General features: G+C 47.8%; 1 protein-coding gene across 8 annotated transcripts in view; it reads right to left on the bottom strand.

The window, feature by feature from the left end:
• Positions 1 to 14561, bottom strand: part of MINDY4 (MINDY lysine 48 deubiquitinase 4) — a 116957-nt gene extending 102396 nt beyond the window's left edge. For 4 of the 8 annotated variants that reach the window (XR_009352917.1, XR_009352919.1, XR_009352916.1 and 1 more), the window contains exons 1-4: positions 14381 to 14548; positions 8350 to 8469; positions 4443 to 4678; positions 1119 to 1365 (exon numbers count right to left, since the gene is read on the bottom strand). Coding sequence is in view for 4 of the 8 variants with exons in the window: in XM_059171486.1 (XP_059027469.1) it covers positions 1119 to 1365; positions 4443 to 4678; positions 8350 to 8469; positions 14381 to 14560 (783 nt within the window). In the remaining 4 variants the exon portion in view is untranslated. Of the gene's footprint in view, positions 1 to 1118; positions 1366 to 4442; positions 4679 to 8349; positions 8470 to 14380 lie in introns of all 8 variants that reach the window. The other 4 variants (XM_059171484.1, XM_059171483.1, XM_059171486.1 and 1 more) reach the window with 3 other exon arrangements.
• Between the last annotated feature and the right edge of the window lie 943 nt (positions 14562 to 15504).

Raw genomic sequence — 15504 nt, 5'->3', positions numbered from 1 at the left:
TGGGTATTTCGCAGGCGTTTCCCTGAAAATAAGTTGAGCCTGTCACTTCAAGGGAAACAGCTGATGGACTGTCAGTGATAAAATACAATTGTCAGGTTTAAAAATTAAAATCTGGGGAGACTTGCCTCAGCCACTGGGAGCCGATGGCTTCTCAAAACCTGAAAACTTTTCTGATGAGTGGATGGTAACAGCAAGAAATGTGACTTTTTTTGATGTGGGTTTATTGGTTAGTAGTGAAAGGTCAACATTCAGAAGATGTCAGTAACACAGATAACTCAGTAAACCAGTGATTTCCAAATGACCCAAAACCATCCCCACAAGACGGAGGTAGGGGCAGGGAGACAGTTGGCTTCTTTCTGCACTGACTCCAAGTGAGCTGGGAGAGCAGTGCTGGCCTCCAGTCATGGCCCACACCTGGTCATGCGGCGTGGAAGAGGAGGACACACATGACCTATGCGGGTTTGCACAGGCTCTCTTACTGGACTAATATCACAAAAATTTGAAATTTGAAATTTGTATTTCCTCTGTTTTTCTGTTTCTTTTTGGTTTCACAAACTCCTTTTACTTCATTCTCTCATTTGGTTCAGTTCCGCCATCTGATGGAACCCTCCCAGAACCCCTCCTTAAGGAAGAGTATGAAACAATGATGGGACATTATTAGACTTTCTCTTTAAAGCAAAGCAAATGAAACCATAAAGATCAGGATTTCTTTTTCCCTTTTAACTACTATGTTCTAAAAAATAAGGAAGATTTTTAAAAATACTAAAAATAAAAAAGATGAAAAAAAAAATAAAAAAGATGTTCTCTACACTTGGATGGCTTGCCCCAACTCCTGAATGGCAAAGGGAAAAATGGATGTGTTCTCACTCAGCAAAGGAAGATAAAACCACAGCATCCACCTCAATGACCTGCTGGGTAAACTGAGGGCAGGAAGGAGATGAGGTTCCCACAGGGAGCTGACAGTACAACCAGAGAAAACAGAGGCGGTGTTCCTCCCATCCCAACACACAGATCTCCCCTTCTTGGACTGTCTTGTGAGGTACCCTCAAATAAACCCCTTAAGCCCTGCCGGGTTTTCACTTTCCATTCTCACCATAGCAGTGAGAGCAGCAACCTACCTGCGGGGAACTGGCGATGGGCCCTGCCATCATGCCTCGGACGATCAGGCCAGACTTCGACCTGATCTTCTCACCCATTCTCTTTGTGTCCAAGGAAGGCTCTGACGACTGAAGCTTGTCCATCTTCTCCCATGCAGGGGCCACGGCAGGGCTTTCACCTGGGATAGCCTGCATGGGCTTACTTTTGTGGGGAGGCCTTTTGGATGATATAAAATTACCAAGTAAATCCCCATCAAGATTATCATGCCTGCAAAAAAGGGATATTTCCATTAAAACAGAGTCTTCAATAGCTAACAATGATAATAAATCCTGCATTCAACAGGCACACATAGCAAGCCCATTCATAAATCTGCAAGGATTCTAACCAGGCAGTGCCTTAGCATTAAAAATAAAGAACAGAAAATATTTCAGGGCAAGTCTGACCTATAAAATAAGAACAGGAAGCAAGAAACAAAATCAGAATTGATGACCCATGATAGCATTCCTCAAATATCCTTAAATATTTAATATCCTCAAATATAAAGAGCATCCTTGTCCCAGACCCAAGTGATTACAGAAAACCATAGCCTTTCAGTACAGTCCTGAGCTACGTGGAGACAAAGCCTTACTGCCCCTCATTGACATTAGTAGATGAAGACATGTGGCAAACTTGATGTTCCCCAACTATTTGGTTAAGATTCAGTTGAGCATGCCGATGGCCTCTCTTCTCGGGTTGCTTTGCATTGAAAGAGAGTAAGAGAGAGAGAGATTATGTGTGTGCGTGTGTGTGTGTGTGTGTGTGTGTAGGGGAAAGACAGAGAGAGAACAAAAGATGATGAGATACAGTGAGACAAGCAGGGAGAAATGACAAGAAGGAGAAGGAGAGCAAGAGATCCAGATAAAGAGGACTGGTAATTACCTGTGATCTGGGATGGATTGGCGAGAGCCCAGCACTACTCTGACACAGGCTGGCGGGTTTTCTACCATCAGATTCTGGCCTAAAGAGGCATTGATGGCCGCTCTGTGCCAAGATGCTGATTACCAAGCACTGAGTCACCCATGAGAGAAGCAGTCATGTGTGTGCCATGACGAGGGCATACTCAGCAGAGGAAGGGGCCACAACCAACTTGGGGAAATCGAGGACTTGCAGAGAAGGCGGCACTGAGTCTGAAGGACTTAGTGGGTAGGAGATAACCAGAATGCCCCAGGCGTTAGCACAGAACCCTGTAAAAGCAGGCCAGGCCCGGGTGAGCCAGGCAGCTGATGAAGGAAAGAGCTTTGCAGGTTAACCTTAGTATATATTTTACCCTGGAAGCCCTGGGAAGGGTCTGAAGGCCTTTCCATGGGGAAGCAGCACAGCCAGACTTGTTTGTGGGAAGCAGTTACTACCTCAGGTGGATGAAGGATTGGAGCAGGTGACCAGAGGCCTGGAAAGCAAGAGAAAGCCTGTGGGAGCTAGCCCAGGCAAGAGAGGAGGGTATGGAACTGAGGCACTGCTCCCAGGGCAGAGAAAGTAGGAAAGGGTCTAGTGTCATTAAGGACTCACAGAGGCCAAAATGATAGAGCAGGAGAGGTCAAGGATAACACCCAAGTTTGTAGCTTGGACAACTGGGTGGAACTTGGGAGCCTCCACTACTTCTCCTGGTTCTTTATCGCCTCAGAAATATTCATTTTTCCCAGCCAGGCAGTACGTGCTTTTGAAGGAAGAACCATCTTCTTCCACACCACCCTGATTCACCTTCGCATCTTAAGCCCTGAGTTAATGTTTTTAATGGTGCTCATCCTTCGGCAGCTGGAAGCCCAGACCCTACACCCTGACTACCCCCATGAAAGAAAAGGCTTCTCAACAGAGCTGGAAGGAAACACCCAGCCCGAGGGAATTAGACTCGCGAGCGACTGCAGGCGGTATATTAAGGTTGTAATTTAACATAACTGCTTTCCAAATAATGGAGGTTCAATCAAGAACAGCAATTCATTTTCTTCCTATGAGTTTCAAAAGGCCTTATTTTTCAGATGTTTCCATGTCTACCGCATTGCTTTTAGAATTCCATACCCATTTTTTTAAGAAAATGCAAACAAAGCAAGTCCCTAATGCTGACAAACATTAAACATTTGAATCATAAGCATCCTCCTCCATTCCCAAGGCCTCTGGGGGAAAGGAACAGTGCGCCTCAACAGGGAATTTGAAAGCATACAATGTGGGGGCTGAATACTGACTCCCCGAAGACGTCCAGATCCCAGGACCTGGGGATGTTCCCTTATGTGGAAAGGGACTTTGCACATGTGTTAAGGTTTGGGGATGGGGAGATGACCCTCGATCATCTGGGGGGCAGGCATTAGAGTCACAAGTCTCTGTGTTACAAAGAGGCAGGAGGTCAGAGTCAGGAGTAGGAGATGCCATGATAGAAACAGAGGCTGGAGGGATGTGCTCTGAAGACAGAGGAAGCAGCCACAAACCAAGGCCAAGGAATGTAGGTGACTGTGAGAAGCTAAAGAAAGAAAGGACACAGATTCTCCCCCAAAAGTCTCTAGAAGGAATAAGCCCTACTGACACCTTGCTGTCAACTCAGTGGGACCGATTTTGAACTTCTGACCTCGGTACTGGAAGATAATAAATTCGTATTGCTTTAAGACACGGTGATGCTTAAATTTTATCTGTCAGCTTTGCTAGACTACGTTGCCTAGTTGTTTGATTGGATACTAGCCTAGATGCTTCCTGAAGGTATTCTTTAGATATGATTAACATCTACATCAGTTGACTTCAAGTAAAGAGTTTATCCTAGGTAATATGGGTGCCTTGTCCAATCAGTGGAAGGCCTTAAGAGCAACAACTGAGGTTTCCCAGAGAACTCGGCTTCAAGGCTATAACACAGAATACTGCCTGAGTTTCCCACATGCCAGTCTGCCCTACAGATTTGAGACTTGCCAGCTCCCACAATCATGTGAGCCAATTCCTTAAAATAAATCTCTTTATAGGGGCACCTGCCTGGGTGGCTCAGTCAGTTAAGCATCTGACTCTTGATTTCAGGTCAGGTCTTGATCTCAGGGTCATGAGATCGAGCCGTATGTTGAACTTCACATGGGCATAGAGCCAACTTAAAAAAATAATAAAGTTTAAAAAAAATTAATAAATCTCTATATAGGAAATATAAATCCAAAAAGATATATGTATATAAATACATATAATACTTGCATATATATATTTACATGCATTCACACACATACACACTTCTTATTGGTTCTGTTTTTCTGGAAAACCCTGACAGTTCCAGCCACTCGGTTTATAGGCACCGGTCACAGCAGCAACAGGAAACTAATCCACCCTGTAAACAGAAGAAGAGCTACCTGGCTTTGCTGGTTTCTGACAGTGACGATTTCCATGTCGCATCTTCGTCCGCAAGGTCATATATATTGACCAGTGTGGTCTCTGGGCATCTTGATGATAATCTGTTATTTTTCTTTGGAACTGGGAGTGCAGGGATTGGCACTTCTTGAGTGAAATTGTTAGTAGTATTTCCAAAGTGATCCAGAAAGTATCTGGTAATGAGTTCAAGGTTTGTTTTTAGAGGATTGTCCTTGGCCTATTGTTGGAAGAAAACAAAAATCATTAACCATGTGTACAGATTCACAGGGAGGGTGGAAAAGATGGCTAGTGCAATTCTTTGACATACTTTATCAGCTTCTCATTCATCTGTACATTCTTTCAGCAATTGTCCTGTGTTACAACAGAGATGGAAGACAAAAATCTCTACCCTGAAAGAACTAACATCCAATGCATGAGCCAGGAGATTTAATGAACAACTCTAACAAAATATGACATGAATAGGAAAATAATCAAGCAAATTTCCTCTTGGTTTTTCTCCTAGGAATAACTTTAGAAAATATACATCCGTTCATTAAAAAAATAAATAAATAAATCTTTAGGGATTGTTAACTGTGCAAGATAATAAACATCTGGGACCTGAGTATTCTCTTCAGCTGTGTACTCTGCATTTAACACTGGACACTGGGGACTGCAGGGACAGTGCCGCAGAAGGTTATTTCAAAGAACATAGGGAGGCCATTAGGACTGACTTAATCTACACCAAATCTCAAAAAAAACCTCAAACTCTTTAGTAGTTGGTTTTAGAAATAAAAGACATCAGGGGCATCTGGAGGGCTCAGTCTGTTAAGCCTGACTCTTGATTTCAGATCAAATCATTATCTTAGGGTCATGAGATCGAGCTCCAAGTCAGGCTCCATGCTGAGTGTAAAGCCTGCTTAGGATTCTCTCTCTCCTTCTCCCTCTGCCCCTTGCCCCCTCCACTTGTACTCATGCACTCTCTCTTTCTCTCTCTCTAAAAAAAAAAAGAAAGAAAGAAAGAAAGAAATGACATCAGGTTTTCCCAACCTTGACTATGCCAAATATCACATTTGGAGGTTTTTAAATATATATAGTCCCAGGCCCTACTGTGTCTTATTAAGCCAGAATTGCAAAGATCAGAGTCCTGATTTCTCTTAAAATTCCTTTAAGTAATTTGGACAAACACAGATGTCCAAGCAGCAATCCACAGGCTGACCTTAGGCCATGTAACTGTGTCATTCCCCAGCCCACTTGCTCAGGAACACCAAGCTGCTGGGAAGTGTGGTCAGATGTGAGGCATTTGGTGAGTCTGCAGTCAGAGCAGTAAAAGGCCTGACAAAGGACCTGGCGCAGAGAGGACCCTCAGGCACATCCAGGCCTTCCCCTTTCTACCCCCGATCTGTGCAGCAGAACTCAGCCACCAACACCCACAGCCAGATGGGTTCTGACCAACAGCAACAGATTTATCAGGCAGTCAAAATCAGGGGACAGCTTTATTTTTTTAGCATGGGACCCCAAAAAAAAACCCTGTTTTGTCTAAGTCTAAATGAAACTCATGAGGAAAAGAGTCGGGGAGAGATGTTATGTAATTTATTTCAACCTTCTTGCTTTTTCTTTCTATACGAGAGATTTATAGCCCTAGATGACCTGAATTATACTTTATGACTTTTCATAACATTCTGCTCAGAATAGTCACAGCCTTTATATGAATCTGGACACCCTTTTTCAAATGCCTTTTACACAGGCATTTTTATATATCATATCCTTAACAGGGAAAAACAATTTACTGGAATTAACATTAAGTTACAGGGATTTCCTAGAATCAGACTAGCTTTGTGTGAATGTCAAAATCATCATGTAATAGGTAGATTAATAAATCTATTTTTCTGTAATATATAAGGTCAACTCATTATCTAATAGCTACTAAAGACTACTGTATAAATCAAATAATCAAGGCACTTACCAAGATGTAACGAAAAACCCTTCAGCATCTTCAGATAATTACTACCTTAGGGAGACTATATTAGAGCGGAGGAGTCAAAGTCACTTGAATGGCAAAGATGATTCCAGGAAATTAGGTAAAGTTACATTCACATAAAATCCCCACTGTACCAGCATGCTTAATTGATTTTCTTGTTACCTGTCTATCTTACTATGGAAAAAAAAAATCTTTCTAAAATTTACAGTCCACACTCCTGCCTTACATACAATGCAGCAAAAGGAGATGGGTTGGATGGCTGCTGCCTGGGTCTATAGGACTCCAGCTGGACACTTAGAGGAGGCAGAGGGGCCCTGGTGCCACCCCTGGACCAAGGATGACAGGCATGGATCCGATGTTTTTACTGACCTGATGCTAGGACTGCACCTGGCTGCCGCTGCCTTCTTCTCATCAAAGTCAGGCAGAGGAACTTCTAGCAACCTGAATGTTCCCCTAGGTTGATGGCATCCTTCATTTTATTGAGGGGAACTCAGCCTGAGCTCCCCCCTGGCCGAGGACGTGCATGAGGGTGGTTTTCTGAGGATCCTCCAGGTGTCTCAGAAACAGCCTTGGAGGGCACGGGAGGGTGGGATGTCACCCGCCCCCCATTCCAACCCAATCTGCTAAGATTTCAATTAAGTAAAGCATTACAATTACAGGAGGCTTGACCACCATTACTACAGTAGGACTGAGAATCGGAAGGTCTGGTTCTAGCCTTCCCCCTCCTCGGTAACTCACTGTGAGACCTTGACAAGCCCTTTTCTCTGGCTCACAGCTCCCCCAGGTGAGGGCCCCCATTCCATGGGTAGTTTAAAAGCTGCTTAGACCAGTCCTGGGGGGCTGCCTGCCTCAAAGGCCAAGAAGGCAAGTCTTCTTCACCCCCAATTCAACCATGGGGCTCCCCTTCTTTGTATTCCATATTTGGACTCCAGGAAATATCATCTTACTGCCTCTTTAAAAAATTATGATAAATGCTGAACTATAAGAACATGAAGTTCTTCCTAACGCTAACGCTATGCCTACCACAAGGCAACCTCTGCTGGAGAGTCCATTCTTCGATCAAATTAGAAGATTCTGTCTTCATAGCAGGAAAAACCAATGAGGCCAGAATTGAAGCTTCATTCAGTCAGTCAGGCAGCCAATCGTATCTTCCACAAACACATAGAGATTATTTACTATGTCCTCGGGCAACACATGAAGTATGAGGATACAACAGTGAACCAAGAGATGCCAATCTCTGGCCTCCTGCTGCATCCAAGGTAGTGAGTGGGGAGGCAGGTGCTAATTAAACAACCACACACACATCCTGTATTATAAGTGTGCGAGAGCACAACAGAGGAGAACCACAGGATGCCGTGGAAAGCTTATAACTGGGTGAGGGGAGCGCAGGTCAGGGTGGATGAGGGGGAGGGATCAGGGAAGCCCCACCCTCACCCCCCAACCATTTGCTATCTCAACTCCAATGCCCCAAGCTAAGCTGAACCCAAGCCCCACTTCTGCCTAAATTAAATGTCACGGCAGACTTAAAAATAAGCTATTACTCAGAATTGGAGAAGGAAAATCTTACACAGGCTGGGAATGGAAAATTTTAGTAGAACCGAATACTACACTCTTAAGTACAGTCTGACTAAAAACAGCCTCCTAGGGGAGGAGGGAGCACAGGGAATAACCATTAAGGGCCCAGGTTCAAAGGGAGCTTCACAGCCACACACGCAAAATACGCTCTTGGCGGGGGCCTGGGGCCTGACTGAGCCTGGAAACCCAGCTCACACTTGGGATTTGTCAGAACTTGGCTGGGCCTATTTCTCCTTGGCCGCAGGCATGGCGAACCTCCTGCCACCCATCTCCGACAGCCTGGCAGGGTCCACAGGGGCTCTGACATTGCCAAGCTCGGTTCCAGAACACTACACCACACCTTCAAAGCACGTTACCTTGTTCTCCTTGTAGAGAAATTCAAGATGCAAAACCTTGCGGAGATCATTTCTGCTGTTTATGCTGAGGTCAGAGCGTGGGCGTTCCTGGTCCATGGTCACACATGTCTTCTTTAAGCCCTGAGGGAAGAAACCTGAATCATTATTTTCATTTTAAATCAAAACCTTCCAGTCTCTGATGGGGATTATAAATAAAAGACTGTTGGTGTCCTTATGATCATTCCTACCCTGCCTATCCTGCCTTCCTTGCAAGGATCTTGCAAGGACCAAAAACTGACTTAATTTATTTTTATATAACCTTTATTCTTGACATCTTCATAATTATTATTCTGAATCTTACAAGAACCCTATGGGCTGAGCTGAGATTGGAGTTGCTGACCCATTTTACAGAAAAGAAAAGTGAGGTTCAGGTCACTGACTCATCCAAGGCTGGAGCCCTGGGTTAGACACTAGATTTGGAGCCACAGAATATGAAGCTTTAAAAATAAACTGAAGGCAAAAAATGAGCAAAAGGCCAATAATGATTCCTTTCTTTTCTCGGGTGAGAGCAAGGGTTGATCTGCCCGGGTAACACAAGAGAAGCCCATAGCAGGGGGTCCTGACCATCCCAGCCTGTGAGTCAGCAACGCCAGGACTGAGGCTCACTGGAAGCACGTGGTAAATGTCTGCTGAGTTCCCAGGGAGGCCATTACCAACATTCAGCCCTGACCATCCAGAAGGCCCAACTGAGACACACTCTGGCAAAGGTAAGAGCTATTCTTCCTGTGAGCCTGGCTTCTTTGTTCAAAAAATAACCACAGATGCAGCTCCCTGCCCACCTTGCTGGGCCAGGGTGATCACCGAACATGGAGGAGAAAGAGACAGCTCACAGACAGCTCAGCCTGCCATTAAGGGAGCCCCTGACTCTTTGTGGATCAGGACCCTCACAGTTGCCAGGCCTTAACTTCTCCCCCAGGCTTTGTGTTCACAATCTCACAGAGGCTCCCACTGATGAGAGAACAGGACAAAACCTGCTGCTTGCCATGAAGTGAGGGAGGAAGAATTTGTGAAGAAAGAGATATGAACACAACCCGGAACCAAAGGGAATAAAAAGGAAGTGCTAAGGAGGGGGATCAGAAAGAAATGGGTGTGCATGTTGGGGGAAAGGCAGAGGGGCATGGTTGAGTGCTCTAGGGAGAATGAACTGGAAGTGGGGGTTATAGCAAGCACCCCTGTTTCATCTGGGTTTCCCCCATGGCTTTCCTGCCAATCAGAGTGAGGCAGAAACCATGAGTCCCTCACTGCTGGACAACCCCTTACATCTGTCACCAGTTCAGATCTTGCCAAGCAAGTCTTGGCACATTTCACAAACTCCCTGGAACTGTGGTGCACACCGACATGTAAGAACTACTGGGGTAGTGGACAGGATGCCCTCAGGAAGCAGCCAGTCCTCAGCTCCACCTGGTCCACTTAATCTTCATCATTCAACAAACATTTCCTAGGCACCCACTATATGGTGGGCTGTTCTCAATGCAAGAGATACTGAGAGAATAAGACACACCTCACTCCTTCACAGAGCTGACATTCTGTTGGGGAAGCAGGAAAGGTTTCACAATTAGGTGACATTAAAGAAGAGACATGAGGACAGTAGGAAAGCAAGCCATGAAGACACTTGGGAGAAGTGTATTCTCGACAAGGAATAGCAAGGGCAAAAGCCATGTGGCAGTCACAGGAGGCCAGTGCAGCTATAGCTGCATGACCAGGGGCTGGAAATGAGGTCAGAGAGGCTGCCCAGATCCTGGAAAGGAAAGACCTTGTTGGCTTTTGTGAAACGGTGGGGTGGAAGCAGGATTTAAAAAGGAGCATGAACTGAGTTGTGTTTGTAAAGAATCACTGGCTGCTAGGCTGGGAATAGGTTTTTGGAGGTAAGGGATTAAGCAGAAACTAGTTAAGATGTTATTGAACAACTCATATGAGAGATGGAGTGGCTTGGACTAAGTGGTGGCAGCAGAAGTAGAAAGAAGTGGCTACATGCTCTGTGTGCTCTGCTGGTAAAGCCAACAGATGTACCAATGGCCTGGATGTGGGGTATACACAAAGGAAAAAAGCCAGGAATGATCACAAAGGTTTTGGCCCAAGCAACTAGAAAGATGGTGATACTGCCTACCAAAATGGGAAACTTACAAGGCATAGAGGGAATCAGGAATTGGATTTTGGACGTGTTGAGATATTTATTGGATGTCCAAGAGGAAATGTAAACTCAGCTGTTGGAAAGAATGTAAGAGTTCTGGGAGAAACCTGGGCCAGAGATAGGCATTTGGGAACTGTTGTCACATTGATGGCCCTGGAATCCAGTAGACTAGCAGAGGCACCTGCAAAATAGCAAGTGAAGAAGAGAAGACTGAGTTTTGGAGACGCCCAACACACACAGCTCTAGGAAATGAGGGGGTCCAGCAAAGAACCAGAGAGGTTAGAGGAGGCAGTGCAGAAAGGGCTCTCCAGAAGCCAAGCGGAATGAGCTTCCGGGAAGCGAGACACAATCGGCTATGTCAAACACATGGTTAGACCAAGAAGTGTGAGGACTGAAAGTTAAAGGTCATTGACACACTTGACAAGAGTTAGTTCCGTGGATCGGTGGGGACAGAAGCCAGATTAGAGTGGGTCTGAGCAAGCAGGAAGAAGGATTAGAATCAAAGCACACCCAGTTCTTTCATGGGATTTGGCTGTAAGAGGGAGGGAGAAGAAAAATTGGCTGGAGAGATTTGGGGGTCAAGATGGGATTCTGCAGGAGCGACAAGGAGAGAAGACAAAATGTATGTGCAACAGAGAGAGAGAACTGCAGCAGTGCCCTCACGCAGGCAAGTGGGGACAGATACTCGGGGAGGGGGTGGCTTTCCCAGGAGTATGGAGAATTCACTCACAGGAGCAGGGACAGAGGCAGAGTGAGGGTCCAGGCCCAGAAAGGTTTACAACTGTGGTGGTGCAGCCTGTCGGGAGCTCTCTCTGTGAAACAAGAATGGGGAAGGAGCTGTGCAGCTGGAGGTGAGGGCAGGTGTGACATGGCCATCCCAGAGTGGAGAGAGGGAGCCGGCTGGAGACCTATAAGCCTCAGGGGACTGACCACATGGTGGTGTGTTTATCTCCAGCCCCATTCAGGGCTTCAGGCCAGGTGGGGGGGGGGGGGGGGCCAGTAGCAAGGTGAATTTGAAAACTCAGGGTGGGGGGAGCATGAGGAAAAAAGAGAAGGGCAAGGGAGGTGAGCATGTTGTTGAGGGTGTGATTCTAACGATGGGTGGCTAAGAAGTAGGGAGAGATCACAACAGAGCCAGGGGCCTGGGAGCAATTGGCAGGAACTGTGGAATGCAGATGTGAGTGAGACTGAAGACCAGTTTATGACAGGCGGGCTGCTAAGGGAGGTGAGCTGCCAGTGAGGATGACAGATTACACAGATTCCGGAAAGGGTGGGGTGCGTATAGCAATAGGCTTGGGACATGACCGCTTGGAATGGGTGGCAGAGGTAGGATGGGGTCAAGTTGCTGCAGGAAGGGGAGGCTGGGGCATGAGGAGTCACCTTGGAGGACCCTGACACTGCAGGACTTTAGCATGACTCTCCCTGAGGGCAGACCATGCTTGGACGGGGGCCAGCATAGCTGGGTGTGATGTAGGGTAGAGAGCAGAGGACATGGTAGGGGAAGGTGAGGCCAGAGGCCCAGCCTGTAGCAGGGTCATAGAGTGCCTTGAGGCTTGGGTGAGGCCTTCCCTTGGATTTCATTCTGGTTGTAGTAAAAAGCCCATGGAAGGTTTTGAGGAGAGGAGTGACAAGCTCTCCCTTGCTCACCCTGGGCAAGTTTCTTAGCCCTCCAGTCTCGTGCTCATCTTGCAGGAAAGGGAGTAAGAATTCCTGTCTTTCAGGACTGTTACGAGGATCTGAGAAAACAAACAGGCATCTAGAAGGTACCTCACACTATGATGGGAACTCTCCAGGTTATGCCTGCCTTGTGCCAAGCCCTGAAGGGGGTACATGGTCTCGGCACTGGAGCAGAAGGTGACAAGGACAACAGCTGAACTGGACTGCAGTCCCAGCTCTCTACAACTTTCTGAGCGACTGTGGGCAACTCCTTTGTCAGGTCAGAGCTTCAGTGTGCCTGGATGAAAAATGGGAGGGAGAGGAGGCCCCATGAGCCACACACTGCCAAGACTCCACCCGGATCAGGTGTCAGCTCTGTGGACTATTCTAGTAGGCAAGACAGGCAGACATATAAAGTGTAACGTGAGCGCCAAAGAGCAAGTCACAGACGAGGTAAGTCAGGTATTCCGACTGGAGTTATCCAAGAAGACCACCTGGAGGAAACAGACTTGGGGTGGGCCATGGGTGGAAGCAGGGAAAGCATGTGGGAGAAGCTGGAACCCACGTTGGGGTGGGTGGTACACTGGGGTCAAGACATGGGGGAGCCTTAGAGAGCAGGTAAGGACTGTGGATTTCCTTTGAACTCAAGGAAGGCAAGGCATGAGGAAAGCTGACAGTTTTGCTTGGTGGTCCAAACTGAAAAGAAATGGTAATAGTGGGCAGCCTCACAGGATGTGTCACTGACATCCAACGTGCGGCCAGGACTTGGTGACAAAAGGTCAACCAGCCATAAAACAGAGCAGATACAATGAAGCCACAGTGCATGTAAACATTTTTAAATGGAAAAAAAAAAATTTTTTTTAAAAAGCAAAGAAAGACACTTTCAAAACAGATGCAGATGAGAGATGGGGGGGTGAAGATAACGCTGAATACAGGTACCTACTATGTGCATACGATGCTTAGGGGCTGACTATATATTATTAATCCCCATCATAAATCTGCAAAGGGTGGGTCTTTCTGTTTTACAGAAAAGGAAACTGAGACAGTGAGTAACGGATCCAAGCTCTCACTGCTAACCAGTTGCTGGTATTTGAACTGCCCCACCTGATTCCAAAGCCCTTCCAATTTCCCCTTCAAAAAACGATTTTCTGGGACGCCTGGGTGGCTCAGTTGGTTGGAGGACTGACTGCCTTCGGCTCAGGTCATGATCCCAGAGTCCCAGGATTGAGTCCCGCATCGGGCTCCCAGCTCCACCCGGAGTCTGCTTCTCTCTCTGACCTCGATCATGCTCTCTCTCACTACCTCTCTCTCAAATAAATAAAAAAAAAATCTTAAAAAAAAAAAAAAAAAAGATTTTCTTTGTATGTTTAACCTAGACAGCTGCCCATGGCCCCTACTCAACACGACACAGACACCGTGAGTGCCAAGCCCTCGGTCACTCTGCACAGATTGAGTTAGAATATGGAATAGTTGCTGTCCCTACACTGGCTTACGCGGTAACCTCCAACGACCTCTGTCCCACAGTGTCCCCACCTCCACTGCAGACCGCTTGCAAAGGACCTCCCCAACTTCTGAGCACTCCGAAAACTCTTCCTGTGCAACACAACGGAAGTTTAAAACAACCAAGGCTGCAACCTCAAGCTCCCACTGCCGAGGAGCACGACTGAAGGGTTCAACTATCGGGAACGCGTTTTGGCTCCTTGGGTTCCCACTGGGGGACCTTCTTTCCCGGTAGGGTGGAGGTGGTGGAACGGGCGACGGCGCCGGACTGCCAGGCCTGCGCCATGCGCTCCCAGCCGGCCGCGACAAGACGACCGTGGTTTAAGAGGCCGGGAGGAAGCCGCCCCCGGCCGCCACCCCAACCCCGGGCCGCCGCCCTCACCCCGGGCCGCCGCCCCCACCCCGTGCCGTTCCCCGTGCGGGTCCCCGTGCCACTTCCTCCGCCGGAGGGGCTGGATGCCAGCGCTGGACGGCGGCCGCGGGCCGGCGTGGCCAGTGGGCGCTGCGCGGGGCTGCGATGATTCCTGGGAAATGTAGTTTCAACAGGTCCGGGAAAGGGGCGCTCCCGTCGGGTATCCCCGGGGCAGGGGGCGGCAGGAGGGAACTCTTCCTTCCCGAAGGCGTGGAGCTGGCGGGGGTACCCCTAGACTGCACCCTCACCCTGGGGCAGTGGCCCCGAGCGGTGGAGGCGGCGCCGCGACCTACCTTTCTGCTGAGGAACTCCCGGACCAGGGAGGCTGCCACCTCCTCCACGAAGAGGCTGTCCATGCCGCCGGCTCTGCCCACGAGGCCGCGCCGCCGCAGCCCCCAGGTCCGTTGGGGCCAGTATGGCCGCGTTGCCTTGGTGACGGTGTCACCGGAGCCGGGAGAGCTCCTCCCCTTCATCCGAGCCCGCCGGCTGGGAGGGCGGGGAGAAGGGGAGGAGCGTGCTTCAAACTGGCTTTGGAGCCCAAGGCCTCCCAGGGCCCAGGCGTGGGCTCCCAGCTTGGTCCTGGCTCTGTCATGGCTCTTGCCTGCCCTCTGGGTGGCCTAAAACCAGCCACTGCTCCACGCTGAGTCCTGATTGCCCAAAATGTGAAATACGGAGAATGCCTGACTCCCTGTTCCTGGAGAAGTAAATGCACAGTGAAGTGGCCCAGAGAGGGCCACCCACAGCACCACAGCTGGCTCCTGGGCTCGGGACCTTGGCTGGCCTGGACTGCGTGGGACAAGGAGGCCCAGGACTCTGTGAACTCGGTGCTGAAATAAAAGGACCAGTCTCTAACCCACTTAGTGCCTGCTGTCCCATAATGATACTGCGGGTAATTGAGCACCAAGCATTCTATACAGGTGTCATTGAAATAAGGACCCAATCATTATATCTACAATTTACAAAGAAAAATATGCTTTCCAAGGGCCATAAAATGGAGGTGCTAAACAAAGCAGAGCTACAGAGCATGACCCCAGACCCCATCAAATGGAATTTCTCTATGCCACAGACTAACATAAAACCAGCATTAGCCAAGAGGAGCATTGGCCTCACAGTGATCAGCTGTAATTTCTTCACCTACTCAGAGATTCAAGAGACTACTTACTTACAGTGCTTAGCAATGGAATTGAGTGGAAAAGTTAACTCCCAAAAGACTGCATACAGCATATCTTTGTGTAAATGTGAAACAACTTAAACCAGAAAATCATAATTTGTGGGGATATAATGCTTCAGTAAAGCCCTTTGTAATAAGAGCAAGGGAATGAAGACCACATGACTCAGAACAGTGGTTGCTTCCAGAGGGGGAGGAAGGGGTGCAGGGTGAGGGAGAACCACATGGGTACATTTAAGTAGTTGTAAA

The sequence above is a fragment of the Mustela lutreola genome, chromosome 4, assembly GCF_030435805.1.
Source record: "Mustela lutreola isolate mMusLut2 chromosome 4, mMusLut2.pri, whole genome shotgun sequence".
Taxonomy (NCBI): Eukaryota; Metazoa; Chordata; class Mammalia; order Carnivora; family Mustelidae; genus Mustela; species Mustela lutreola.
This window is presented reverse-complemented; position numbering and strand designations above follow the sequence as displayed.